This window comes from Aspergillus piperis, assembly GCF_003184755.1.
Source record: "Aspergillus piperis CBS 112811 unplaced genomic scaffold BO85scaffold_1, whole genome shotgun sequence".
Taxonomy (NCBI): domain Eukaryota; kingdom Fungi; phylum Ascomycota; class Eurotiomycetes; order Eurotiales; family Aspergillaceae; genus Aspergillus; species Aspergillus piperis.
The window spans coordinates 2,302,463-2,328,063 of record NW_020291591.1 but is presented as its reverse complement, the minus strand read 5'-3'; the positions used below and the strand labels follow the sequence as shown (position 1 = coordinate 2,328,063).

The following is a 25,601-nucleotide window of genomic DNA, read 5'->3' as shown; positions in this document are numbered from 1 at the left end:
GAACTATTTGTTTACTATCGATTTGAGACAAAAGTCATGTGCAAAAAGTTCATTCAGAGCAAGTCTACATCTATATACTCGTCAAGCCTCATTAATCAAGCAATAAACCAGCCGTCTATAAGGAACCAAAGCCAGAACATGTCTAATCACACCGCTGCCGATGCAAACAAAATCATAACTTAACAATGCATTTACTCCTCGTCATCAGTATCCGGGGGCTTGGGTGTGCCCTTGGGAGATTGGAGCCTGCGAGAGTCAGTAAGGGAGATGTACTTTGAGACAAGAGAGTGAGACATACCATTCAAGATGACGGAGACGGCGGCGGGCCTCACGCTCCTTCAGCTGAGCACGGGTGAGCTTCTTCTTCTTCTTAGCCTTGAACTTCAGCTCGCCCTGCTCCTCCGCTCCCGAGTTGACGGCCGAGGCAGCCGCACTCGTGGCGGTAGAGTTGACGGCCGTGCTGCCAGGCTGAGGAGAGCTGGCAGCGCTGTCCTCGAACCGGTCGAGCGAGATGGCGGTGTTGGTGCGAGAGACGATGCGACCGTCGGCGACGTGCAGCTGCTCGGGGCAGAGAGCGCCCACAAACTCTTCGTTGTGAGAGATCATGACAACACCACCCTTGAAGTCACGGATGGCCACAGCCAATCCACCCAGGGAGTCACGGTCCAGGAAGTTAGTCGGCTCGTCCAGGACGAGCAAGTGAGGGTTGTTCCACATAGCACCCGCCAACACGACCTTAACCTTCTGACCACCGGACAGACCGGAGATTTCGTTGTGGTTGGCAATCTCGGGATCCAAACCAATGTCCTCGAAGTGCTTCGAGATGACCTTGGGGTCGAGCACACGGAAACCAAGACCCTCGCGCGACGCCTCGTGGTCGTCGAACTCTTGGACGAGCTTGAAGAAGCCGAGATTGAGCAGAGTCTCACGGGAGATCATGGTGTTGTGCTTGGGAAGAAGGCCAACCCATTTACTACATAAATTAGCGATGAACAGTGTTAAAAGATCCAATGAATACTTACACTTCATACTGGAAGGACTTCTTCCACTTCTGGCGACCCATGAGCGCCTCAATACGGCGAGGTCCACGGCCATCGCCCAGGTCGACCGGCTTCGCCAGCTGAGCCTTGTCTTCCTCGGTGAGGATACGGGTCTGCTTGAGGTACACCTCGCGATCGTCACCGTTGGCGTAACGCCACTGAAGGTACTGGCTGGGGGTCTTTTCCAGGTGCATCTCGACGTGCTCCAAGGCGTGCTGCTTGATGTAACCGATACGCAAGTTGGGGTGCTTCTCGACCTTACCGGTCTGAGGGATGGTTTCACCCGTAAGCATCTTGATGAAGGTCGATTTACCGGCACCGTTACCACCAATGATAGCAACACGGGATGACAGAGTCAGAGACAGGGACGCATCACTCAGAGAAGGCTTGCTGGCGCCGGGGTAGGTGTAGGTGCAGTTGGTCATGCGGAGGATGGCACGAGTATTGGACTTGATACCAGCCAGGATACCGGGGGGAGGGAACTTGAATTGAACGATGCTCGCCGAGAGGGTGTAGTAACTCTTGGCCTCGGGCTTGACCTTGACGAAACTGTCTACTGTTAGTGTGATATATAAATCCACGACACGGAGTACTTACTCAGCCAAGTTACCCTTGTAGCAGACCAGCTTCTTCTGTTCGTAGTGGTAGATATCCGTGCAGACTTCGTCGAGGAAGCCGGAGTCGTGAGAGACGATCAAACTGGTGATATCGGTGTGCTTCTTCAGGTACTCCTGGAGCCACTTGACGTTGGCCACATCCAAGTGGTTAGTAGGTTCGTCCAGCAGGAGGACGTCCGCCTTGCGCAGCATGGCACGCGCCAGAGCGAGCTTCATCTTCCAACCTCCAGACAGGGAGCCCACACGCTGGTTCTGACGGCCCTCGGGACCGTCCGTGAAGCCGAACTCGAGCAACACGCTACGGATATGCTCCTCGCCTTCGGCAGCAATCATGGGATCCTTGGAGACGTACTCGAAGATGCTGAGATCGGCATCCTCGCCCTGGTTGTGCTCGACGAAGCAGGTACGAACCTCGCTCTGCGGGGGGAAACCCTCCAGCTTCTCGTTGGCGATACTGCGCATGAGCGTCGATTTACCAGCACCATTGCGACCGCACAGACCGTAGCGGTGACCCTTCAGCAGACGAAGGTTGGTGTGGGACAGCAGAAGCATACCACCGTAGGCCAGAGAGAAATTGGCGTTGACGATCTCGACCTCGTTGGGGTCGTCGGGGATGGGCTTGCCGAACTTGCGGTGGTCCTCCTCGACGAAGTGCTCCTGGACGGCGGCGGCGACAGCGTCGTGCTTGTCCTCGTGCAGCAGACCGCGCAGGTACGGGGCAATGCAGGCGGGAATGCGGTCGTGCATGCGGCAGTTGACATCCTCGCGAACCATCTCGGCGACATAGTTCTTACCCAGAGCAAACAAGGTGGCGTCCTCAGGGCGGGCCAGGCCGCCGTGCTCCTGGATCTTGGCCTCTAGCACGGCCAGGACTTCCTCTGGGGTGATCTTCACAACCACACCAGCAGCCACATCCTTATCGGCCATAGCCTTCTCGATGACATCCAAAGCACGGGTGGCGAGCTCACGAACTTCGGGCAGGGAGGCACGGTCCTTGACGCGCTGAACACCGGGCTTCAGCTTGGGCAGGAAAGTACGAGCCTCAGCGGGGTCGTGGACAAGCTTGGTGAGGTTCTCCACAACGACGACCGTCTGACGCAGGGTCTCCTGGGGAGTCGTGGGGGCGTTAAGAGAACGCTCGAGCAGAGGCGTGAGCAGAGCGAGAACGGGGGAGGTGACGATGGCGACGAAGGTAGTCTGGGACAGGGCGTGGATGGCCTTCTGCAAGGTCTGCTCGGATGGCTGCTCCATGGTCTTGATCAAAAGGGGAATGCGGGGAGCCACGTCGTCGTTGGACAGAAGAGTAGTGAGAGCATTCATAGCCTTGATGGCCTTCTTAGCGACCTCGTTCTTCAGGTCGTGCATGCCGGACTCGACCAACGGGATCAGATCCTTCAGGGTCTTGCCCATGGCCTCGCGCAACAGGTCCTTCTCGCGCTCCTCATCCAGGGATCCAGTGCCCATTTGCGACTTGGTAGCCATCTTCTCGATGAGGCTGTAGGCACCGACGAAACCCTGCCACTTGGCTGTGTTCTGGTTGAGATAGGCGGAGAGGGCGGGAAGAAGGGCGTTGACCAAAGCCTCGGGCTTGAGGCAGGCAAACAGCGCATCGATAGCGTACTGAGCAGCATCGCGCACGACAGCACCCTTGTCGGCCAGCAGATCGAGGGCCAGGTTCAGGACACCGCCGTCCTGCAGAAGGAAGACGACTTCGCTCAGAGGGTGTTCGCGGGGGAATCGCTCGAAGAGGGCGCCCAAAATGAGCATGGAACTTTCGCGCAGGGCGCCATTCTTCTTGTCGGTAGCAGCCTTCTTGATCGGGGGCAGGAGGTTGTATGTACGGAAACCGGAGCAGCCGACACTCTGGATCAACAGGTTGGTGAGGGCGTAGGAGGCATCGAGCGCCTGCTGAGAGGTCTCGGCCTGGAAGATGGTGTTCAGGATGGAGTTGACCTCATCCGCAGTGGGAGGGACGCCGGAGGGGGTCTTGGAAACGACGGTAGTCATGGCTGGAGTGGGATCTTCAGGATGAGGCATGATAATCGTAGGATCTGTGGGTTTGGGGTTCTGGGCCTCTCACACCGGCCGGGGCGGCGGGCAGGCTGAGAAAAAAAAAAGCGAAAAAGAAAATGACAAGAAAAAGAAAAGAGACCAAAACTTTTAGTGGGCAATCCTCGGCGAGGATGCGTATAAACAGAGAAACAGAACGGGGTATACAACAAGGAGAAGAAGAAACAAAGAGGGGAGATTTGGGGGAGAGAGGAGAGGAGAGGCGAGGGAAGTTGAAAGGCGAGCGCAAAGAGGAAAAACAAGATGGAGGCGGGGCCGATAACGAGCCTGAGGATTTTTAGGCGGCGGCCCATTGGATCGGGCGGCGATGAAATCTCTGCCTGAGGCGAGGGGCTGACAGCCTATCATCCAGGCACGCGTGGCTGAGCTGTGGCGGTGTTGATCCCTTGCTAGCCTGATGTATCAGGTGTCATTCGGCTATCAGTATTGCCTGAAATCTCAGGTGTCGCTCAAAGTCAGTTTCTGCCTGAATTCATGTTATTAATGCCTCAGGCTGCCATAACGCCGCCGTTGCCCGATTGGGCTTACCCCGCACGGGGGCTCCACTCGGCGGACCAAAAATGGAGTCTCGGCATCCACTGAGTTGCAACTTGCAATTGGGAGGATCAGCTTCCCCTTCTTCCCTTTGCTGTGCCGAACATCCATCGTCCCATTCCCATGGCCCTGTCAAGGGAATGCATGGGACAAACTCACTTTCCTGCTCTCTCGGTTGGATCTCCCTCTGCCCCGATGTCGCCTCATCGCAGTCTACGATCGACCCCTCACAGAGATCCCCCGAGGCACGGCGACACGGGATCTGCAGCCAAATGGGTCTAATTACACCATGATGATAACTAAAGAGGCAGCGCGCGCTCTACTGCACATTACCGATTTAGTCCGACAGCCGGCTCGGTCTCGCATCGGCGGTGAGGATGTGCAACGATTGAGGGCGGATAGACGCTGACTGCTTATTGCTGATTGTGTTGACCGTCCGCATGCAGCCGTTCCTTGCCTCGGCTCCTCAACACCGCGGCCAACCGACGGCCACTTGCCCTCCTCCCCGGTGATTTTCTCCTGACTCTGCTTTGTACTCTGCTCTGTGTACATAATCCATTCCCTCTCTCGTCTTTGCTTGCACATTCAGCCTTCCAGAACTCTTATCATGTCTTTCTCCCTGCCGATACGTCCAACAACCCGTCACGCCAGCCGGCTGGCACAGGTACGCCCCTCCCCCTTGATAGCTTGCCAATCACTGCTGACAACCCCAGGTCAAGATCCGCTCCGGCCGGTTCTACAGCACCGAATCCGACCTTAAAACCGCCCTGAAATCCGTCATTCCCGAAAAGCGCGAGCTCTTCAAGCAGGTCAAGGCCCGCAGCGACGATATGGTCGGCGAAGTCAAGGTGGGCAACATCATCGGCGGCATGCGCGGCCTGAAGTCCATGCTCTGGGAGGGATCCGTCCTCGACCCCGAGGAGGGTATCCGTTTCCACGGCAAGACCATCAAGAATTGCCAACGTGAACTGCCCAAGGGGACCACGGGAACTGAAATGCTCCCCGAGGCCATGTTCTGGCTGCTCCTGACCGGCCAGGTTCCCACCACCAGCCAGGTGCGCGCATTTTCTCGCGAGCTCGCCGAGAAATCGCATCTCCCCGACCACATCCTGGGCCTGATCAAGTCATTCCCCAAGGACATGCACCCCATGACGCAGCTGTCGGTGGCGGTTGCAGCACTGAACACGGAGTCGACCTTCGCCAAGGCGTACGAGCGCGGCCTGAACAAGGCAGACTACTGGGAGCCCACATTCGACGACAGCATTTCGCTGCTGGCTAAGATTCCACGTGTGGCTGCTTTGGTATTCAGGCCGAACGAGATCGACCAGGTCGGCACACAGGCTCTTGACGCGACACAGGACTGGTCGCACAACTTTGCCGAACTGCTGGGCAAGGGCGGAGCTGAGCATAGCGACTTCCACGACCTGCTGCGATTGTACCTGGCGCTGCACGGCGACCACGAGGGCGGCAACGTCTCGGCGCACGCGACGCATCTGGTGGGCAGTGCCCTCAGCGACCCGTTCCTCAGCTACAGTGCAGGACTGCTTGGTCTGGCCGGCCCGCTGCACGGACTGGCGGCGCAGGAGGTACTGCGGTGGATTCTGGCGATGCAGGAGAAGATTGGCACTCAGGTGACAGACGAGTCGGTGCGCACGTACCTCTGGGACACGTTGAAGTCGGGACGGGTGGTGCCGGGCTACGGACACGGCGTGCTGCGCAAGCCGGACCCGCGATTCGAGGCATTGATGGACTTTGCGGCGACACGGGCAGACGTGCAGGCGAACCCGGTGTTCCAACTGGTGAAGAAGAACTCGGAGATTGCGCCAGAGGTGCTGACGCAGCATGGAAAGGTAAGCACCTATTCTGACTGTTCAGTACTGCTGAGTCAAGACTAACACATCATAGACGAAGAACCCCCACCCCAACGTGGACGCCGCCTCTGGCGTGCTGTTCTACCACTATGGCTTCCAGCAGCCGCTGTACTACACGGTAACCTTCGGCGTGAGTCGGGCCCTGGGACCCTTGGTGCAGTTGATCTGGGACCGGGCCTTGGGACTGCCGATCGAGCGACCGAAGAGTATCAACCTGAAGGGACTGGTTGGCAAGTGAGTTGATATATTGACTGTTGTATCTAGCCTGAAGTAAGCAAGCATCATTTAGAAGTCATATCTCGTTATACCCATATTACTCCATTATCACCTAGAGAAAGAGAGAGGGAGAGAGAGAGAGAGAGAGAGATCACTCCCTCTCAACCCTAACCTCCATAATCTTCTGAATCCTCCACCCACTCCCATTCCCATTGTCATTCCCACTCACCCCAGCACTCCCCGTAACCATACTACTCGAGCTCCCACCCCCAACCGCACTCACCCCAAACCCTCCCCCAACCCCAGCCTCCAACATATCCTCATCAACACAACCACCATTCCCAAACCCTCCCTCCCTCACCCTCGCCACAGCCGGCAAACTACAAATCGTCGTCGTCGTCGGCGCCACCCCACTCCCATCCCACACCCCTCCATACCCACCACTCGGACTACAGCTCCTCCCTCTCCCACCACCACCACCACCACAACTACTCCGACTGCGACTCCGACTCCGACTCCTACTCGAGACCGACCTCCCCTCCTCATTTTCACCCGTCCCAAAAAACATCCCACTCTCCAGCCCCAACCCTAATCCACCCATGCCCAATCCCCGGGCAACCTCATCCAGACTCGCATCCACTAGATCACGACTCTTCTTCCGACCCCCGTTATTGGTGACTATCGAACTAGCAGTGGTATTCCGTGTCTGCGTCTTGCGTAGCGGATACGACGTACTCGTCGTCGTCGTTGGCGACGTCAAGTATGTAAGTGTAGCGTAGGTATTATGCGGGTTATTGTACGTGTTGTTGGTGGTATGTGTGCGGTTGTTGTTGTAACTGGACGATAGGGTGGACGCGAAGGCGTGGAAAAACGGGCCGTAGGTTGGGATGCAGGTTATTATTACCTTTGCCAACATATCAACATCAGTATGGATTGTGCTAAGAAGGGGTAAAGGTAAGAAGGGGTAAAGGTAAGAAGGGGGAGTTGGATGGGGACATACGCCCAAACTGATTTCCACATCCGACCAGATAACGATGGGTTGGCTGTCCGTGTAGGTTTTTAGGTTCTTGATTGTGAAGATCCGGATTATTTGGATTATTGTTATGAAGAAGCCGAGGGCGAAGACGCCGACGAGGGCTATCTATACCATTCTTGTTAGAATGGGTTTTCTGGGGTTATGGGAGTAGAGGAAGGGGGTAGGGAGGGGATGTACCTTCTGGCGAAGACGCAGTTGGAGAGTGAGGAGGACGGGGAGGGGCAGGGCAATTATGATTATGTCGAAGCCGAGACTGGTTCCTGATCCCATCTTTAGTATATTCTTCTGATTTAAGATAGTTGCATGTGGTGGTGTGTGTACCTGCGAGAGCTGGTTCATTGTTAGTATAATATGTATATAAATCAAGTATATGGGGCAGGTATACCATAATAAGACGCCACCGTATCTATGCATGATCCAGGGAGACTTGTATCCCATTGACGAGCAACCTACACACACACACATACATTAGCACATATACTCATATTTGATAAAAGGGAAGGGGGGAACATACCGGATTACAAGCAAACAACAGCAAGAAAGTAAACACCAACTGGTTGCACGTCACCGCCACAATAGCCACGATGATCGTCACGCGATAGGCCTGCACGAAGCCCCCGATGCGCAGGTACGATGACAGCAGGGAGACTTTGAATCCGAGTAATGCAAGGGTGTAGACGGGGCCACCGGCGTATTGGATCTACATACATCATTAGCCATTTACTCAGGTTGTTGATGTAAGTTAGGATGGGGATGTATGTACCTTGCTGAACATGACCACATTCTGATCAGGGAAATACTTCGCATCTAGACCTAGACCCCATCTTGTTTCTAGCACAGTCTATATCAGTATATGTAATATTATCAACATGGTGAAGAGAAGAAAGGGATGTCTCACGCGCAACAGCAATCCCAGCATACGTCATCGCTAGCAAGGCACTCCATAGCGCCGCGAAATCATCCAACCAGGCGGACCTCTTCGTATGAATGCGAATATACAATCTCAAGAAGACCGCCAAACAAGCCGTAATCGAGAAAACGAGACAGATGGCAATGACGCGAGAGACATGACTGTGGGGATCAGGGACGGTCAGATTGTAGACCCAGCCCATTTCGGCATGTTGAAGTCAATCATCAATTATCCCATCTAAAAGAACAACCCAAAGAATTCAGCTTCAGAATCGAGGGGGGCGGAGCTGAGCGATGGGGTTCTGTTAATATATGATGAGTACGCAAATGCAAGAAAGTACATTTCTCTCCCACCCCTGCAGAAAAGAAAGAAGGGAAAAGAAAAAAGAAAAAGAAAAAGAAGGATAGGTAAGAAGAAAAAAGTGTTTACCGCTATGTCACTAAGTACCCTACCTAACCTAACCTACTTACCCCCTCCAATCTCCTGAAATTTATTATGCAAATAAGGAATTAGGAATTTTGATGGATGATGTGTCGACCCAGACCTGATCTGAACTCAATCTACGGTCTACGGCCGCACCCGGACCAGAACAGAACAGGACACAGCCGGGAGTGGAGGTCTGGTTCGTGTGCAGAGGCTAATGAGAGTTTAGTACTATTTTTCATTTCTTTTTCTTCTGCATAATGCTAGAGCCCGACGCTGGCTCGTGATGAGATACGCATGTGCCTGCATGGGAGGAGGTGCACGAGGAAGGGGGGGATAATGATAGGTGGGAAAGGTCAAGTCTCGGTCAATGCGCGGTTCCACTTTATGCAGACTAATTAGGGCACGGATCATGTCCAACTACCAAGGAGATAGACAGCTAAGTAAAAACTAGTGTAGAGAACAAAAGCAATGTGCACAGAAAGAAAGAAAAACAAGGACAAGGGTATTATTATTATTACTGATTAATTCATATCTCCTCTCACCGAATAATCCCATGCTATCACCACCAACATCCATATTCATAATCCATCATAACAACTAAATAAGGTTTAAACCTTCAAAAGCTATCATCCACGGTACCGCATCTTTGGTGATTTCATATCCCGATCGCGTCGGGGATAAAGAGCACGAATCAAACTCGCCGGAAAAGAATTCAGTGTGAGCTTTGGGTAACTAACTAGCAGGACTTTCGGGGTTTCTCTCTGTGTGTAGGGTAGGAATTAGTCGGTGTAGCCGGGAGTAAGAAGTAGGAAGCAAACTAGCAGGGGAGGCCCTTGTCTAGTGGACATTAATTTTAGTTGGGGGAGTGTCGATCCTCATCCAACACCGGAGGAACCATGGCATCCATCTATCTATCTATCTGCCTTGGGCGGTTATGTGTGTGTGTGTCGGGGACCTGAGTATGCATGCATGTTCATGTTCATGTTCTGTTCATGTGGATATGAACGTAACCGACTTTCTCCTCTTCAACTTTCTTTCTTTGTACTTTGTACATAGCATCACCATCATACTCTCAAAAGAATAATACTGATTAGGTTTATTCAGCCATGATGATCCGATCCAACAATAATTATTATGCCAATTATTGTCATTTCTTTCTTTTCTTCTGCTATTCCTTCCTGCACAAGTGAGGCGCAACAGTGACTAATTTCTTCACTTACCAGGACACCCTAGCTATAACCCACACTATTATAGCACTATTAATTATTCCCGCAGCATCACCACCAATCTCCTCCCCATCCGTGCATGCACATCTCATTTCCCACCACCAGCAGAGTGTACTCCGTACGGACCACAGCATACAGCATACAGTAAAAAGTAAAATACCCGACAACCCGACACCCGACCCGACCAAGTCCGCAAACCTGGCAGCCACCTACTAACCCTCCCAGAGTTAATAAAGTAATCAAAATAAAATGAGATTAGGCAGGTCCCCGAGTACTTAGTACTTACTCTACTTTATAGGTAGTGGGTAAGTATGTGCACGGGCAAGTTACCCAGCCACTCATGAGGAAGACGTGTATGAAAATTAACTGAGTGTGTATGTACTTATGAACAATATGCCCAAACAAAGTAAAATAAATAAACATCATAAAATATTAGAATGAGAAAATATGAAAAATAAACGCAGTTAGAAATACTCCCAGCCATCCGTATCATCATCAGAAATTGAAACCCGACATAACCTCCCATCAGGATACATGGTCCACTCATCCGAACCCACAGCCGTTTGGGCATAAAACACATCGAGCGGGTCATATTTCTTCTTGATCTGTCGTAGGCGGGGATAATTCACTCCGTAGAATGCTTTCTGAAAATTGGGTTGGCGGAAGTCGCCCTATCCATTACTGTCAGCCTTCTCTTCATATTCACTAAAAATAAGATAGAGGTAGAGGGTAAAAGTAGCAGGGGAAATACCTCATTCATATAAGCCCCCGAATCCGGCGCCAACCGTTCCAACAACGGCAAATACTCATAAGTCATTTTATACTGCTGCACCAGCATATCCTGGCGCGCATCCCACTGCCATGGCGTCGTAAGCGTCGTATCAATTAACGTATCCCGCCAAGCAGGCAACACCGCATTATCCACATCCCCAACTAACGCCTTCGACACGTTCAATCCCACCCCGATAAATGTCGCCCCGTCCTCCGTGATCTGGCGATACGCGGCCGTCAACGCGGTGTTATTTTCGTGCACTACTGATCGCGGGATCAGCCATCCGCCGTATTGCGCTTCCCCGACGGGGATGTTGGGCATCATGCCGTTGAATTCAGCCAGGTAGGTCGGGAATTGCTCTGCGTAGAGGGTGTATCTGATGCCCATTTTCTCTAACCCGTCGCGGAAGGGTTTGAGGAGGGAGATGAGTTCCTGGACGGGGATGTTGGGCCCCGTTAGTGGCGCGATGTAGAAGGTCGTGTTGGTGAAGTACCAGATGCTCATTGCGCCGGCGTCGACAATAGCCGGGAGGAGGGAGTGATACAGGCCTACTGCCGAGTAGAAAGTGTCCTGGGAGATGTTGGTATTGGTAAACGTGAGGTTTAGTCCGGAGACAGGCGTGCCAGTATGTAACTTGGAGGTCATGGACCAAACGACGCCGTACGTGCCGCCGCCGCCACCACTCAAGGCCCAATACAGGTCCTTGTATTCGTTGTCGCGGGTAGCGGTGATGAAGCGCCCCGTGCCGTCAATGACCTCCCATTTCAGGACTTGGTCCGCGGCGAGACCGTAGCGCGAGGATAGGGCCGAGTGGCCGCCGCCTTGGGAGTAGCCGCCTGCGATGCCGACGGTCGGACACTCGCCGCTGACGACCTGGTAGCCGTGGGCGTCGGCGGCCTCCCAGGCTTCATAGCCCTGGACGCCGGCGCCCAGACGAATGGCCTTACCGGAGTAGTGGGAATCGTGGTGGTCGACGATATCGATGTCCTTGAGGTGATGGGTCCAGATTCCGAGGGCGCCGGCGCCGGTGGATTTGCCGTTATAGTCGTGGCCGGTGTTGCGGACGACGACGCGCAGGTTGTGGGCGGTTGCAAAAGCCAGAGCGCGCGAGATGTGGCTGGGCTGACTGACGTTCACGGCATAGACGATGTAGTTGCCCAGGGTGCAGGGCTTGGCAATGGGGTGGAAGGGATCGCACGAGCCGTTGGCGAACCAGGGGGCCATGATGGAGGAGGACGATTCATAGCTTGACTCGGTTAGCGCATGTGTTTGCTTTTGCGAGGACGAGGCTGCGAGTCAGCCTGACCCAAGACAAAAAAGGCTTACTGGATTTCGGGCTCCGTCCATTGTTCGCGAAGGTAGTCGCACACCCCTGCTTGGTAGGAGGGAGTGTGGCAGGGCTTTCCCAGAGGGATAGTCTGGATTAGTCGGCCATCGATGGATTCGTTGAATTGAGTCCATTCGGCTGGTGAAGGCCAGCATTTCTCCCCCGGGAAGCAGCGGCAGGTGGTGTTGGATTGGATGGTCACGGCTGCATTCCCTACGGCCGACAGCAGGGCCACGAGGCTGGCTAGGAGCAGGAGAAGGCCCGAGAACATGACGGATAGGTGCAGATGGAGGAAATCCGAGATGGGGTTGACAGGAATGCCAGCGGGTTTATAAGAGGAGCCGTGCCCTGTGGTGGAGTGGCAGCCATCGCGTGGCAGGAAGAACCGAAGAAGAATGACCGACGCGCTAATCCAGGGGAAATTACCGAGCAGTGAGCAGCAGCAGTTGCGGAGAATGTTCCATGATGGAAGTTGTTTTCAGATGCCATGCAAGTGGAGCACTGGGGTGGAGTTGACAATCAGACAGGCAGACAAGAATACACACTAGGTGACTTAGCGGATACTCCAAGAGGGTCTGTCTGTCTGTCTCTCATGGATGAAGCCATCAGCATGCACCAGGCAGAAAAGGCTTAGGGCTTGACTATCGCGTGGTGTTTCGTCAGTCTTTGCCACTAGAGAATTAGTTGACTAGTTAGTTTGCAGACTCAAACCAAGCCATCCTGATTCAGGATCCATCCGACCTGCAGCCTAAGCTCCTCCCCAGCGCATGCGTGGTTTTCTTTCTACTTGATCTTCTGTTCCCCTCTCCTCGTGCATCCGATCATCCCGTGCAATGCTTAGCGGGCCTCGTGTCGCGGTCGCTAGCGGTCAAGAGAAAGGAATAGTCCTGATGCTGACAGACAATTTAACTACCTAGTCATTGATAGTCTAGAACTGAAGCGGGCGCTGGTCCAGCGGTGACTGACGGGTGGGCCGGCGGACGTTCCCTCCGGACAAATCAGGGCAAGATGTGCTGATCTGCAAGGGATGATGCTTTGGGCATCCCGTGGTGCTATCGCAGTCTGCTGCTGCCATGGTCGGGAACAGTACGGGCTACTCTGGTTGTACGGAGTACTTGATAGATATCTCTGTTATCGTCTGTTGGTTGACTTAGGGTTGCTATCTGACCCGTCTTCTGCACGAGTCAGTTCCCCGATCGCGATCGTACCAAAACATGAATAAGAACTCCAAAATGGCTTTAATGGAATAGCATGGTCATGAATCATCATATATACGCTTCTGCCTACTATTTACAACTTCGCCTCACCCCCGGCGAGACGCTGCCAATCTTTCTCACCAAACTCTATGTAGCCCTCCGACCCCGGAGGCAACCAAAACAGCCGGTCGCGGTGGCCCTGCACAACCTTCGACCCCAACTTGCCAGGCTCCACGCCCTCCTGGCGCAGCGGCCCCTTGTTCTGCTTATGGTTATGAATATGCCATGACTGTTCCACGACGCGCAAGAAGACCGGCACCGCATACCGCGGCAGCTGTGCACGCGCGAACCGGGCCAGTTCCTGCCCGTCAAACCCGCTGCGGGCCTCGGGACTGAGCAATAAGGCCGCACATCCTGCGCGGCCTTCATGATGAGGCACTTTTACTCCATACACATTGGCTTCCTGGATGCCAGGATACCGGCCCAGTACTTGGGCCACTTCTGCCGTGGACCTGCATAATCAACCATTAGCCAACACCAACCACAATGACAAATACGCACAAAGCAAGGGATAGTAAGAATAGACATACACATTCTCACTCTTCCACCGGAACGTATCCCCCAGCCGATCGAGGAAATACCACCTCCCATCCCCATCCCGCCTCAGTGCATCCCCAGACCGATACCACAAATCCCCTTTCGTCAGCACATCCCGCATGAACTTCTTTTTCGTCGCCGCTTCATTCCTCCAATACCCCTGAAACGCCTTCTCATCCGGCACCTTGACCAGTATCTCCCCGCCCTCATCATACGCCGCCCGCTTCACCAGCCCCGTCTTCTCATCCCGCACCGCATCCCCCGTCTCTGCATCCACCACGACAGGCACATATGTATTCCTCAAGCTTGTCCGCAATAACAACCCATGATGCCCGACAGCGCCCGCCGTGAACGGCCCGCGATTGAGATTAAACAGCCCGAAGACTCCCTCCGTGCTGTTGAAGAACTCCCCGACCTCCGCAACCCCGAACCGCTCCCGGAACCGCTCCCACACGTCCGGCCGCAGCCCGTTGCCGTACATCATGCGCACCCCGTGCTCCCGGTCTTGGGGGGATGGCGGTGCGGCCAGTAGATACCGCACTACTTCGCCGACATACACGAAGACCGTGGCCTGGGAGGCCCGGACATCGGGCCAGAAATTGCGCACACTGAAACGCGGCGCGATGGCGATGCTTCGTCCGCCAACTATGTTGTTGATCATTGCGATCGCTGACGTTCCGTGGTACAGGGGCATCGCGCTGTACCACCTGTCCCCGCCGGGGCCGGACACATTGGTTATGTTACTGTTGCGGATGGTCTGAGCGGCATAGAGCCGGGAGGTGGTGAAGGCACAGCCTTTGGGCAGGCCAGTCGTGCCGGAAGTGTAGAGGAGGATAGCGGGAAATTCGCCAGGGACGTGGGAGGTCAACTGGCCATCCCTCGGTACAGAGGCCGGAAACGAAAGCAAATGGTTACTGAAGGTGTCGTCAACAGTGACGAGTTGCATGCCCAACTCATTCTCGATCGTCGACCTTCGCTCCTCGATGCGAGCCATACATCCAGCCTCCGGGTCAACCAGCAGCAGCTTGGCGCCGCTGATGGATAGGCAATGCACCAGCGCATCGCCGGTCAGGTTGTAGTTGATGGCGGCGGGGGCGCATCCGATGCTCCAAAGTCCTAACCAGGCGAAGATAAATTCCGCCCGGTTTTGCAGGTAGAATGCCACCAGGTCGCCCTTTTGCACCCCCTTTGACAGGTAGAAGTGGCCGTACCGGGCTGCGGCGGCTAGGGCTTCCCGGTATGTATAAGACTGTTCGCGTGTCCAAATACAGACCATGTCGGGGTACTGCGATGCCGTGGCTGCGAAGACGGGCCACATGCTCAGTTGCCCTTGTGCGGCGGCTTTCGCTGTGTCGCGGAGGGAGCGCCGCTGGGCCAGCATGCTGGATGCATCGTTCGTGAGGTGGAATTTGGCATCTAGGTAGGCGGCTAGAGCAATGGCTGCGGCTCCTGTTGATGTTGCTGCGCGGTGATGCCATCGATGTTAGTGCTGTGCTACATGACGTACATAGTCTATATGTCAAGGGTGTAAGGGGTGATCACCTAACGCCATGGTCAGGCCGGTTGCCAACTTTGAATATGTCGCTAAAAATGCTGTGAGAGGAATAACTGTACGCTATGGAGATAGATTAATTGTCAAGATATGAGGGGAAGACATGGAGTAGGTAGATTTCATTGCCGACCACATCCTCGGTCCAGGCTATGTGTGTCTCTCTCCGCATCCGGATAATATGCAGGAGGCGCTGCGGAGCAAATTACGGTTGTCCCAAGGGCTCAAGCGGCGGGGGTGCGGCCAGTTCCTCCTCTCTCTCGTTCTCAACCTCGGGTCAAACAGCTGGCCTTCAGATTGCTTTTTTGGGGGGAAGGGAGGAATGTTTGGAACAGAGTGGGTCGCGAAGCTTCTTCAGGATCCATAATTCTGGAGGTTCAACGTTGCGGTTCCCACCAGGTCTGGCAATGACCCATTGTTTTGCCCCAACGGATCGGTTACTTTGTTTTATCTGCTATGTAATACGTGTGATGCTGTTCCTAGCTTTCTAGCTGTCTAGATGTCTAGCTGGCTACCATGGCATTGTGCATCATCTTGTGGCTAGGTGGGGCGTAGATCGGAGGAAAGAGTGGTGACAAATCATCAAAAGACTGCCTTTTTGGTCGGTGTGGTGCACGCAAGGGGGATGATGCAGTGTGGTATATACTTTTCTCGATGAAGATTTGTTTCTCCTGATTGAAACTTGTCCGGTTGCGGAAGCCTGAGCCGCTGGCTTTGATTTGAGCAAACACCAGGCTGCATCCATTTAGGTCTATATAACATCTCGAATCTCTCTCTCCGGGGCCAAACGCGCATGCACTCCTCTTTCATCTGGGTGATGCTCCTTCCACGTCCAGGCCTTGTCTTTTTCGCTTCCATTCGACACCCCGTATAACACGTTGACCACGTATTTGCCAATGGTCGGGAGGAACTTGTAGCAATGGAATGATCCCCCTACTGCGAAGTACAAGTTGGACAGTCGATCGTCTGGATGGCGGGTAATTAGCGGATGCTGGCTGGGCGAGATTGCATCCCAGCATATGCGCCAGTAGTCGGGACGGGGATGGTCCTCAAGTAACTGTGGCAGACGAGGTCGAATGGCATGCAGATGATCTTCCTGCAATGCTTCAGGCACATGAATTTGATCTACCAGCGGCACCGAGATTTCATGTCCCGACGCAGTGCGGATGGTGTTCCTGAACGAAGCGGCGGTGGTGAACTTGAGGATTCCTTCTGCAGTGGGAGGGATGACCTCGCCTGGATGCGTCAGCTTGTCCACGCCGGGCCAGGATATAACCCACCTTCTCCTCCGTAGACAAACACCGGCAGCTGCGAGTAGCGGGATTTTTCCTCCGAGGAGAGTTGGAAGTGCGAGACTGTTACTCCCGCTGCTGATACCTGCTGCTCTACTCGGTCTGGTCCCGGCAGGTCCAACTCATCCTCCACCGAGGACATGAGCTGACTTGTCCATGCCCCAGTGGCCAACAAGACCTTTCGAGCGTGGTAGATGGTACCGTCTGCCCTTCTAACACCACTGACCCCCTTTTCGTCACGAACGACTCTGCGCGCCTCCCCGACCTCATATCGGACACCCAGCTTGATCGCTTCTTGTGCCATCAGCTGCAATGCTTTTCCTGCGTCCGCCCAGCCAGCAGAAGAATTATAGTAATATGAGCCAAATGGGGAGCAGTCTGTCTTCTCGAGTAGCCCACCCCATGCGTGACGGACTTTCTCTTCGGACCATTCCTCGATGACGTCGCCGCGACCATAATCGCGGAAGTTCTTCCTTATCAAAGCGGGGACATCGCTATCTTTCTCCTCCAAGGCGATCCAGCCCGAGGGGTGGTAGACTTCTGCTTCTTGGAAGGACGGCAGTGACTTCCACTGTTCAATAGCTTCGAACCCCAAAGCGACGTAGAGAGGGTTGGTGTAGTCGGCACGAATGATCTTGTTGATATCGGTAGATGCCGCGGGGGTGGATGGCGGGGCAGCGCGATCTAACAGGACGATCTGTGACGGTCGCTCGAGCTGCTGAGCGAGATGGTAGGCTGTGCTGACCCCGAAGATGCCAGCACCCACGATAAGAATGTCTGGGACGTCTCGGGAAGTATCCATGGGGGGAGGTGGGAGATGGAATCTGAGTGGTGGTGATGGGCAGATGGAAGGTTGACAATGTGATCTGGACCACGTGCGGGGAAGGAAAGAGGAGAAACGAAGGAGGGGGAGAGACAGCAGATGATAAAAATGCAGATAAAAAGCAGGAAAGAGTGTTATCAATCCAACTAAACCATCCAACCAACCATCTAACCGGGATTGCATCCCTTCAGCCAAACCCCTCGATCACGCGCTGAGGGAGTCTCGGAGTCTTCCGCTTTTTGTTGCGCTGAAGCCATTATGGCATAAGCATGAGTCCATCCATCCCTACCATCCCATCTTCCTTTTCATCTGCGCCTTTCTCCTCCTCATCGCCGTCATCTTCCAACATCCACTTTCCGGAGTCCATCCCGAATTTGGTGCCTGGTGCTGTTCGCCTGCATTTCCATCGGGCCTTGAAGCTTAGTTCCGCATAGTTAGCGATCAGGTACGAGAAATGATGACCCAGACCACATGGGTGCCCCTCTGCTGTCGTGGCGCTTTCTTCACGTCCCCTTTCATTCACTGCCATTCACTGTTCTCGCTTCTCTCGGTGCTACTCATGAACCTCGTCTGCACCGTCTGCACTGTCTGCACCGTTATTCTCTCCCCTCGTCTCCTCTTCCCCCTCGCCGACTAAGCACCCCGTCAGCGACTAATCACCCCGCCGTCATCATGGCGTCTGCCTCTCGTTATCAGTTGGCTGACATTCTGAAAATTAACCCGGCAGCTGATCACCACTGTGTCGGTCTCTCGCACTCCTACAATCGTCGGTGCAACAATTTGATCAGCTATCAGAAGCGTGACGAAGCGTACACTCTGATCGAACGAGGCACCCGCATCTTCACAGCAACCTCTTCCATATCCGCCGTTGATCCGATTCTCATCGACCTTGCCAGTCTTCTGCTCTGCCCCGCCCAGCATCGATACCAATTCTTGACCCTGGTTGACCAGTGGGAGGCGAAACTGCAGCGGTATCTGGCTGAGCGATCTGCTGCATCCACTGCAGACATGTCGAACAGCTACCTTCACATGCCACCCAACCCAACCATCATGGCCACGGGTAGTGGAATTGCGGTTACCAACCTGACGACCAGCCATCATGGACCCAGCTCAGCGAGCCGAATCACCATCCAGCATGGCATGGTCGGGATGGGTGCGAACCATCATCACCCGCAGAACTCAAGACCCCGAGTTGAGATCGTCCGTCCTGCAGGTGATCCCGCTGCTACCACTATGTCAGCTTCAGCTTCCGGCAGTGCTTCGCCTCTTCCGCACGCCAATTCTGCGTTCCATCACCGTCCCCACACCCCGGCGGTCCAACTCGTCAGCAGCACCTTGATCGCTTCGGGTCATACCCATCCCGCCCATCAAACAGCCCCGAGACCGATTCCGTCTGGAGAAAGCACTGTGTCTATGTACTGCGACCCCCCTACGTCTCCGAAGCCTCAACGGGTTAAGCCGCGCCCTGTGGATGGCGACTGTGGAATCTGTCTTCTTCCCTATCTGGATGAGAGCATGCGCTGCGACATGTCCGACGATGAGAGAACTGAAGACGATGAGGATGATGACTGGGAGGAGATGGACGGTAAGATTCCTGCCTTCATGAACTTGATGATTGAACAGTGCTAACGTACAGTGAATGTAGACGAAGAGCTTGCCGGTCCGGACTACGATCACAGCTTGCTGGTCTGGTGCCGGGGATTCTGCGGGACCAACTACCACCGGGCATGCTTGGAGCAGTGGCTCGACACCTTTGACACCCTGGAGCCGACCTGCCCGACCTGCCGCAACTACTGGATTCATTAGGTGATGGGGTAAGAGGAAACTGGAAGGAGGGATAGAATGCATAATGGGAGTTTATTTTCTTTGTAACTGGAGGGATATCCACGGTACTACGCTTCTCATGGCTTACATGGAGTTTACACTGGAAAGGAGGAATAGGAATATGGCCACGGAGTTACAGGACTAGGTTTACAGCATGGCTTGATATGATATGATATGATATGATATGATCAGATATTTCCTAAATGCAGCTAATAATATGTACAGCCCAATGCCTTCCCCCATATTCACCGATATATCTAAAAAGGATGAACCAAGTGAACTAAAGCCTCGCCACCCTCTTCTCACTCTCCCTTCCATTCAACCATGCCAAAATCGTCTCCACCAGCCCATCAATCTCCTCGACCGTATTCCCCGCATGCAAACACACCCTCACCCTCTCCTTCCCCTTGGGCACCGTCGGCGACATAATCGGATGCACCATGAAGCCCTTCCGCTGACACGCAGCCGCCAACTGGCGCGGGACCGGACTGCGCAGCGAGAAGATAGGCGAGCGCGGGAAATGGTCCACTTCAAAGATAGCTGGGTCCCAGGACCCGAGGGCATCTAGACGATTGCCTAGGTATTCAATGAGGTGTTGCAGATTGCGTTGCAACTGGTATAATTAGTCAGCTATACACTCCACTAAATGAAAAGTAAGTATATTAGGGATAGTAGCATACCTCTTCGGTCTCCCCCTCCGCCAACATCTCATACGCCGTCCGAATCGACGCCAGGAACGGGAACCCCAATGCGGTAGTGTAGATGAGACTGCGGGCGTAGTTGATGAGGTATTCGCGTGTGTCAGGGCAGCAGAGCACAATCGCTGAACAAGTATCAGTCAGTCAGCCATTACCCCCAATACCAAACAGGGACAAAAAGGAATAAACTTGGTACACTAACCACCATGACTCCCCAACGCCTTCCCAAACGTATGCACACGAATAAACATCTTCTCCTCAACCCCCAACTCCTGCACCACGCCCGCACCCCTCGGCCCAAACGCCCCGGTAGCATGCGCCTCATCCACGATAAAATACGCATTTCCCTTGCCCTTGTTCTTCACCACCCTCTCCACCACCTCCACGAACTCCCGTATCGGCGCAATATCCCCATCCATACTATATATACTCTCGATGACGATGAAGACGTTCCGTTCCCCACTCTGCAATTTCTCGTCATTTTCAACTTCCCTTCTTAACACATCTTCTAGGGACTGGGGACAGCTATGCGCAAAGGGGACTTTCCTGCCTGCGCGGGATAACCGCATCCCCTCGTGCGCACTCGCATGGATGTACTCATCGTGGATGATGACATCGCCTGGTTGCGGGATGCAGGAGAGCACGCCTACGTTTGCGTCGAAGCCTGAGTTGAAGAGCAGCCCGCTCGGCGCGTTGTGGAAGCTCGCGATGAAGGTCTCTAGGGCCTCGGCGTAGGGCGAGTTGCCGGTTAGGAGGCGGGAGCCGCCCGAGGCGAAGGGGTAGAAGGGGGGTGCGCTGGAGAGGTGGGTGGTGTAGCGCGCGCGGAAGAGGGGGGAGGTGCTGAGGGAGAGGAAGTCGTTCGAGGAGAAGTCCGTGGAGGTGGGGGGGATGAGGGTTAGACGGCGGAGGGAGTTCTTGGATTTGCGGTGTTGGAGGGCTGTGCGGAGGGAGGTGAGGAGGGTGGGTGTGGGTGAGGGTTTGGTGGTGGAGGGGGGCATTGTGTATGTGTATGTGTATGTGTATGTGAGGGGAGGGTGAGGGAGGGCAATTGGGTATAGTAATTGCTGTTTAGAGAAGAGGAAGAAGAGTAAAAGAGAGAGTAATTGAATTGAACTGAGTGAGTCAGTAAGTAGTAGGTTGAGAGTCAAATTGAATATCAAACATAGTATCAACACTATCTCCGGGGGAATCGTGACACTAGATAGCTAGATATACAGATAGATAAAACGAATGTGAATCCGGCCAGATCTCCGCCGTGCTCCTTACCAAACAGAACTAGACTAATCAATTCAGTTTCCCATCATACCGGAAAGGCGTGGAGAGAGAGGGGATTTTCACACCAACTGCCAACTGATTACCGGGTGGATCCATCCATCCAGCAGGGCGTGTGCCTGACGGAGTTCAACTGGATTAGTAGTAGTGGAATTGGCCTTAGCCAGCCATCGGGATACATAGGTAATCTCCGTAATCACAACAAATAGGCTGGTTGCCTGAGATGCCAGATTTTCCATTGGTTTTCTGGTGGCTCTCTAGCGTTATGGGGCTTTCGGAGTGAACCAGGAGAGACAAGGGGGAAAAAAAAAGGTGGGAAATGGATGGATACCTCGGGACGGAGAAGGACAAGCAGATGCGGCATTGAAATCACATAACATAACAGAAATTGAACCCGTTCGGCGGATGTTGTGGGTTGACTAGACTACTGTTGGGAGATCAAGGATTCAACCGGTGGGGAGGATAAACTAACCAGTTAGTTTAGTTGGTAGATTAGTTGACTGCTCCGTACTAACTAAAGTACTGCCCAGTTTTATTATATTTATTCTGTTAATTATTTTAACCTCTGGCTGGATGCCTAAGGAATAGTGGCCCGCTGCCTGAGTGCCTCATTGATTGCCTCGGCTATTTTCCGCCTTGCAGGTTGCATATCCCGCTGTCAATCCGCCTTATCTGAGTAAAAGAGTGAGAGTGACTTTCGTGATAGCCATATACTTGGTACATAATAAAGTACCAATTCCTTGATCTCTCCTTTCCCCTTACTTCACCATATATACTTTCTATCCTTATATACTCCTATTCTCTAATTCCTCCCCTGGCTGCCTCCCATGCCCCCCGTCGGTGCCGCCCTTTGGCGTTCCCTGCGCGCCCACCAGGTCTACGGTGCCAACACCGACGTCGGCAAGACCATTGTATCCACCGTTCTCTGCAATGCCATCCAGCGCCTCAACTCTCAATCGCCCGCGGCATTCTTGAAACCCGTATCAACCGGTCCATTAGACGATGCAGATGACCGGTAAGACCATAAATCAAGGCCCCCAGCCCCAAGTTTCACCCCGCTCACTACTAGCCCAGACACATCCGGCGCTACGCCCCGGGCACGCTGACCAAGTGTCTGTACCAATTCGATGAGCCCGTCAGCCCACACATTGCGGCGAAGCAGAAGCAACTGACGGTGCGATTCCCAATTCATCTGACTCTGTGGTGGTGCAATGCGCCAACACCCGAGCAAATGATGAGCTGAGCTGACAATAGCACAGATTCCGCGGGATGATGATATCATCACCTCCGTCCATCAGACCCTCTCCAACTGGGCAGCAAAGGGCATTGATTTTGCCCTTGTTGAAACAGCAGGCGGCGTGCACTCGCCGGGCCCCAATGGCAATTCCCAGGCCGATTTGTATCGGCCTTTAAGGCTGCCAATTGTTCTGATTGCGGACTCCCGCCTCGGCGGCATCTCGTCCTCCATTTCGGCGTATGAGTCATTGTTATTGCGCGGGTATGATGTGAATTCTGTGTTGCTGTTTCAGGATGATTACTACCAGAATCATGAGTATCTGCGCACCTATTTCCAGAAAAAGAGTATCCCCCTGTTGCCGCTGCCGCAGCCCCCGGCGCGCCCGGCATCGCGGGATGCGGATGCCGAGGCCCGCGATGAGGAGGCCATGGCGGGGTACTACGAGCGTGTGGCGCGGGGTACCGATGTAGCTGGGTTGTTGGAGGAAATGACAGCGAAGAATGAGGCGCGAATTGAGCGCCTGGAGGCCATGTCTGGTCGGGCTCACGAGACCATTTGGTATCCGTTCACGCAGCACCACGGGATGGCGCCGAAGGATATTACGGTAATTGATTCGGCGTACGATGATTTCTTCCAGACTTATAAGCCCGCGGAGCCCTCGCAGGAGGGTGGACTGCGGGCAACGTTCGATGGCTCCGCCTCGTGGTGGACGCAAGGTCTCGGGCACGGAAACCCCGATCTGGCCCTGTCGGCGGCGTACGCTGCAGGTCGCTACGGTCATGTCATGTTCCCCGGGAATATCCACGAGCCTGCACTGACTTTGGCGGAGACGCTGCTGCAGACGGTCGGAAACCCGCGTCTGCAGAAGGTCTTTTACAGCGACAATGGCAGCACGGGCATGGAGGTGGCTATTAAGATGGGTCTCCGGGCGGCATGTGACCGGTACGTCTGGGATGCCAGCCAAGAGCAGATTAGTATCCTCGGCCTCAAGGGCAGCTACCACGGCGATACGATCGGAGTGATGGACTGCTCGGAGCCTTCTACATACAACAAGAAGGTGGAGTGGTACCGGGGTCGGGGCTACTGGTTCGATTACCCCCGGGTGCAGATGTCACAGGGAGTGTGGAAGGTCCAAATCCCCGAGAATCTGCGGTCGGCCTTGGGGCCTGACCTCGAGTACTCCTCGTTGGATGCATTGTTCGATCTGGAAACGCGGGTCGCCTCGGAGGTTGGACAGCGCTACCAAGAGTACATCCGGGAGACGATCGCAGAGCTGGTGCAGCAGCAGGGTATGAAATTTGGCTCGCTGATCATGGAGCCGGTGATCCTAGGAGCGGGAGGCATGCTATTCTGGTGAGTTTTTCCATCCTGTTCACAACAAGATAGGTAGTATACACGCCGATACTGACCAATCACTAGTGACCCCCTCTTCCAGCGGTGCCTGGCTGAAGTGGTGCGCGGTCACCCAGAGCTCTTTGCCCCTGGCGCCACTGCAGGCGCGGCGGCGGGATCGTCGTGGTCGGGACTCCCAATCATCTTCGACGAGGTGTTCACCGGGCTGTACCGGCTGGGACAGCGATCGTCGGCCTCTTTTCTTGGGGTGGATGCCGACATCGCGGTCAACGCGAAGCTGCTCACAGGCGGGCTGGTACCGCTGTGCACGACGCTGGCGAGCAACGAGGTGTTCCAGGCGTTCTCGAGTCCGCACAAGAGCGATGCGCTGCTGCACGGGCACAGCTACACGGCGCACGCGGTTGGGTGCCAAGTCGCGGTGGATTCATTGCGAACGATGAAGCAGCTGGAACGCAGTGGGGCATGGGACAAGTACCGGCGGGATTGGCAGCCGGCGGCGCTCCCCTCTGCGCCCCGGGCGCGACCGGAGGTCTGGAGCGTCTGGTCGCATGGGTTGGTAGGGCAGCTGTCCCAAGCGCCGGCTGTGGAGGGGTTATTTGCCCTGGGAACGGTTTTGAGTATTGCCCTGAAGGATACTCAGGGCGGAGGTGAGTTCAATTTCCATCCTGTCGATTAGCTTTTTTTTCGTGTTTATTGGCCGAGAATAGCCGCTAACCGGAGGGCACAATCTCTGCTGCAGGATACACGTCGACGGCGGCCCAAGGACTGCAGCAGCGGCTGGCAGCGGGTGGGGAGCATTTTGCAGTGCATTCACGCGTGCTGGGCAATGTGCTGTACCTGATGGCCAGTGTCACGTCAACCCCGGAAGCATTGCGGGAGATTGAGGAAGTGCTGCGGGCGGCGTTGTTGGTGGAGTGAAGAAGATTCTTCCGATCAAGATCTATACAGTGTATACGACACAATACACCATAGATAACTCACAAACTACGTAGTATTAAACTAGTATAGTATAGGCATAGACATGACATAACGGACAAACAATGACATTGTGATTGGCATAGAAGGAATTAAGTTTTGTTTTCCCCTTGTGATTCCGATCCTCGTTTTGCTTAACAATTGCATCCTCACCGACGGCCCGAACAGAGCCAGACTGTTTGAGACTCAACAACCAATCAGCGGCAATGTGTTCCGGGTTGCTGCAGCGGAGCTCCTTTGGTCCGTAACAAGTGGATCTTTCCATCGTCATAACCCCATTCTTCGACTCTGGAGGGATTGAGGGAAGTTGACTCTGACTGTGTGGGATTTGCTTCCCCCAGCAAAGCACATGCAGCCAAGCCAACCCCCCAAGCCAGTTCCCTCCGAGCAGCCATTAATTCTCCTATGCCTAATTTTATCTGGGATCAAGAAGTTGATCCATCAATTTAGCCAAATCATCTCACCGGAGACAAAGTCAATCAACACCACTATCTCCTCTGAATCAAATCATCAAACTTGGTCAATTACTAGGGTATGGATGTTGTGGTTGACCACACCCGGTTGGGGTCAACAAGGGCTGCCGCCCACCCGCAACAAACACTCACTCATGCTCAATTCCATTCGATCGGCGCTGACTGGCTGGCCAACTATCTGTCTGACACTAATGTTAATCCGGTTGTTGTGAGATGATAGTAAGTAGTAATAGTCTGCTGCCCCTCTTTTCGCCCGAGGTGTTAGTT

General features: G+C 54.2%; 9 protein-coding genes across 9 annotated transcripts; 3 read left to right on the top strand and 6 right to left on the bottom strand.

Annotated features, from left to right (window-relative positions):
* Positions 1-34: 34 nt before the first annotated feature.
* Positions 35-3,939, bottom strand: BO85DRAFT_444615 (putative mRNA-nucleus export ATPase (Elf1)). The gene is made up of 4 exons (XM_025659060.1): positions 1,638-3,939; positions 1,023-1,589; positions 299-973; positions 35-246 (listed from the first exon to the last, which is right to left on the bottom strand). Exons 1-4 carry the CDS (start codon positions 3,692-3,694, stop codon positions 192-194), a joined length of 3,354 nt encoding a protein of 1,117 aa, XP_025521244.1. The 5' UTR covers positions 3,695-3,939; the 3' UTR covers positions 35-191.
* A 772-nt stretch (positions 3,940-4,711) lies between these two features.
* Positions 4,712-6,435, top strand: mcsA (putative citrate synthase Cit1). Its single transcript, XM_025654629.1, has 3 exons — positions 4,712-4,925; positions 4,975-6,111; positions 6,167-6,435. The coding sequence occupies exons 1-3, from the start codon at positions 4,869-4,871 to the stop codon at positions 6,368-6,370; spliced, it is 1,398 nt and encodes a 465-aa protein (XP_025521243.1). The 5' UTR covers positions 4,712-4,868; the 3' UTR covers positions 6,371-6,435.
* A 64-nt stretch (positions 6,436-6,499) lies between these two features.
* On the bottom strand, positions 6,500-8,496 carry BO85DRAFT_455339 (putative integral membrane protein (Pth11); the record flags this gene model as incomplete). The annotated part of the gene is made up of 5 exons (XM_025661379.1): positions 6,500-7,489; positions 7,562-7,714; positions 7,899-8,084; positions 8,148-8,215; positions 8,283-8,496. The coding sequence occupies 5 exons, from the start codon at positions 8,494-8,496 to the stop codon at positions 6,500-6,502; spliced, it is 1,611 nt and encodes a 536-aa protein (XP_025521242.1).
* A 1,788-nt stretch (positions 8,497-10,284) lies between these two features.
* On the bottom strand, positions 10,285-12,507 carry BO85DRAFT_444613 (FAD-dependent oxidoreductase). Its single transcript, XM_025659059.1, has 3 exons — positions 12,045-12,507; positions 10,698-11,964; positions 10,285-10,617 (listed from the first exon to the last, which is right to left on the bottom strand). The coding sequence occupies exons 1-3, from the start codon at positions 12,314-12,316 to the stop codon at positions 10,411-10,413; spliced, it is 1,746 nt and encodes a 581-aa protein (XP_025521241.1). The 5' UTR covers positions 12,317-12,507; the 3' UTR covers positions 10,285-10,410.
* A 784-nt stretch (positions 12,508-13,291) lies between these two features.
* Positions 13,292-15,305, bottom strand: BO85DRAFT_444611 (putative very-long-chain acyl-CoA synthetase family protein (CefD1)). The gene is made up of 2 exons (XM_025659058.1): positions 13,832-15,305; positions 13,292-13,753 (listed from the first exon to the last, which is right to left on the bottom strand). The coding sequence occupies exons 1-2, from the start codon at positions 15,217-15,219 to the stop codon at positions 13,336-13,338; spliced, it is 1,806 nt and encodes a 601-aa protein (XP_025521240.1). The 5' UTR covers positions 15,220-15,305; the 3' UTR covers positions 13,292-13,335.
* A 743-nt stretch (positions 15,306-16,048) lies between these two features.
* BO85DRAFT_444610 (NAD(P)/FAD-dependent oxidoreductase) lies at positions 16,049-17,610 on the bottom strand. Its single transcript, XM_025659057.1, has 2 exons — positions 16,668-17,610; positions 16,049-16,623 (listed from the first exon to the last, which is right to left on the bottom strand). The coding sequence occupies exons 1-2, from the start codon at positions 17,479-17,481 to the stop codon at positions 16,139-16,141; spliced, it is 1,299 nt and encodes a 432-aa protein (XP_025521239.1). The 5' UTR covers positions 17,482-17,610; the 3' UTR covers positions 16,049-16,138.
* A 564-nt stretch (positions 17,611-18,174) lies between these two features.
* On the top strand, positions 18,175-19,308 carry BO85DRAFT_483171 (uncharacterized protein; the record flags this gene model as incomplete). The annotated part of the gene is made up of 2 exons (XM_025663138.1): positions 18,175-19,087; positions 19,148-19,308. 2 exons carry the CDS (start codon positions 18,175-18,177, stop codon positions 19,306-19,308), a joined length of 1,074 nt encoding a protein of 357 aa, XP_025521238.1.
* Positions 19,309-19,606: 298 nt separating this feature from the next.
* Positions 19,607-21,022, bottom strand: BO85DRAFT_455334 (aminotransferase class I/II-fold pyridoxal phosphate-dependent enzyme; the record flags this gene model as incomplete). Its single annotated transcript, XM_025661378.1, has 3 exons — positions 19,607-19,939; positions 20,007-20,149; positions 20,227-21,022. The coding sequence occupies 3 exons, from the start codon at positions 21,020-21,022 to the stop codon at positions 19,607-19,609; spliced, it is 1,272 nt and encodes a 423-aa protein (XP_025521237.1).
* A 1,007-nt stretch (positions 21,023-22,029) lies between these two features.
* On the top strand, positions 22,030-24,951 carry bioDA (adenosylmethionine-8-amino-7-oxononanoate aminotransferase). The gene is made up of 5 exons (XM_025656674.1): positions 22,030-22,311; positions 22,371-22,470; positions 22,556-23,886; positions 23,953-24,533; positions 24,626-24,951. The coding sequence occupies exons 1-5, from the start codon at positions 22,124-22,126 to the stop codon at positions 24,802-24,804; spliced, it is 2,379 nt and encodes a 792-aa protein (XP_025521236.1). The 5' UTR covers positions 22,030-22,123; the 3' UTR covers positions 24,805-24,951.
* The last annotated feature ends 650 nt before the right edge of the window (positions 24,952-25,601 follow it).

What these genes read in the sequence shown, in the direction of transcription:
- bioDA (XM_025656674.1), top strand. Translation starts at nt 22,124, where the DNA reads ATGCCCCCCGTCGGTGCCGCCCTTTGGCGTTCCCTGCGCGCCCACCAG. An exon ending in TTAGACGATGCAGATGACCG is followed by an intron (nt 22,312 to 22,370) that starts GTAAGACCATAA and finishes CTACTAGCCCAG; the next exon opens with ACACATCCGGCGCTACGCCC. An exon ending in CGAAGCAGAAGCAACTGACG is followed by an intron (nt 22,471 to 22,555) that starts GTGCGATTCCCA and finishes ACAATAGCACAG; the next exon opens with ATTCCGCGGGATGATGATAT.
- BO85DRAFT_444610 (XM_025659057.1), bottom strand. Translation starts at nt 17,481, where the DNA reads ATGGATACTTCCCGAGACGTCCCAGACATTCTTATCGTGGGTGCTGGC. An exon ending in GTTTGTCTACGGAGGAGAAG is followed by an intron (nt 16,624 to 16,667) that starts GTGGGTTATATC and finishes TGACGCATCCAG; the next exon opens with GCGAGGTCATCCCTCCCACT.
- BO85DRAFT_444611 (XM_025659058.1), bottom strand. Translation starts at nt 15,219, where the DNA reads ATGCTGGCCCAGCGGCGCTCCCTCCGCGACACAGCGAAAGCCGCCGCA. An exon ending in CGGTGGAAGAGTGAGAATGT is followed by an intron (nt 13,754 to 13,831) that starts GTATGTCTATTC and finishes TTGATTATGCAG; the next exon opens with GTCCACGGCAGAAGTGGCCC.
- BO85DRAFT_444613 (XM_025659059.1), bottom strand. Translation starts at nt 12,316, where the DNA reads ATGTTCTCGGGCCTTCTCCTGCTCCTAGCCAGCCTCGTGGCCCTGCTG. An exon ending in TGGACGGAGCCCGAAATCCA is followed by an intron (nt 11,965 to 12,044) that starts GTAAGCCTTTTT and finishes AACCGAGTCAAG; the next exon opens with CTATGAATCGTCCTCCTCCA. An exon ending in CGGGGGCTTATATGAATGAG is followed by an intron (nt 10,618 to 10,697) that starts GTATTTCCCCTG and finishes AGTAATGGATAG; the next exon opens with GGCGACTTCCGCCAACCCAA.
- mcsA (XM_025654629.1), top strand. Translation starts at nt 4,869, where the DNA reads ATGTCTTTCTCCCTGCCGATACGTCCAACAACCCGTCACGCCAGCCGG. An exon ending in ACGCCAGCCGGCTGGCACAG is followed by an intron (nt 4,926 to 4,974) that starts GTACGCCCCTCC and finishes TGACAACCCCAG; the next exon opens with GTCAAGATCCGCTCCGGCCG. An exon ending in TGCTGACGCAGCATGGAAAG is followed by an intron (nt 6,112 to 6,166) that starts GTAAGCACCTAT and finishes AACACATCATAG; the next exon opens with ACGAAGAACCCCCACCCCAA.
- BO85DRAFT_444615 (XM_025659060.1), bottom strand. Translation starts at nt 3,694, where the DNA reads ATGCCTCATCCTGAAGATCCCACTCCAGCCATGACTACCGTCGTTTCC. An exon ending in AAGTCCTTCCAGTATGAAGT is followed by an intron (nt 974 to 1,022) that starts GTAAGTATTCAT and finishes TAATTTATGTAG; the next exon opens with TAAATGGGTTGGCCTTCTTC. An exon ending in CGTCTCCGTCATCTTGAATG is followed by an intron (nt 247 to 298) that starts GTATGTCTCACT and finishes TGACTCTCGCAG; the next exon opens with GCTCCAATCTCCCAAGGGCA.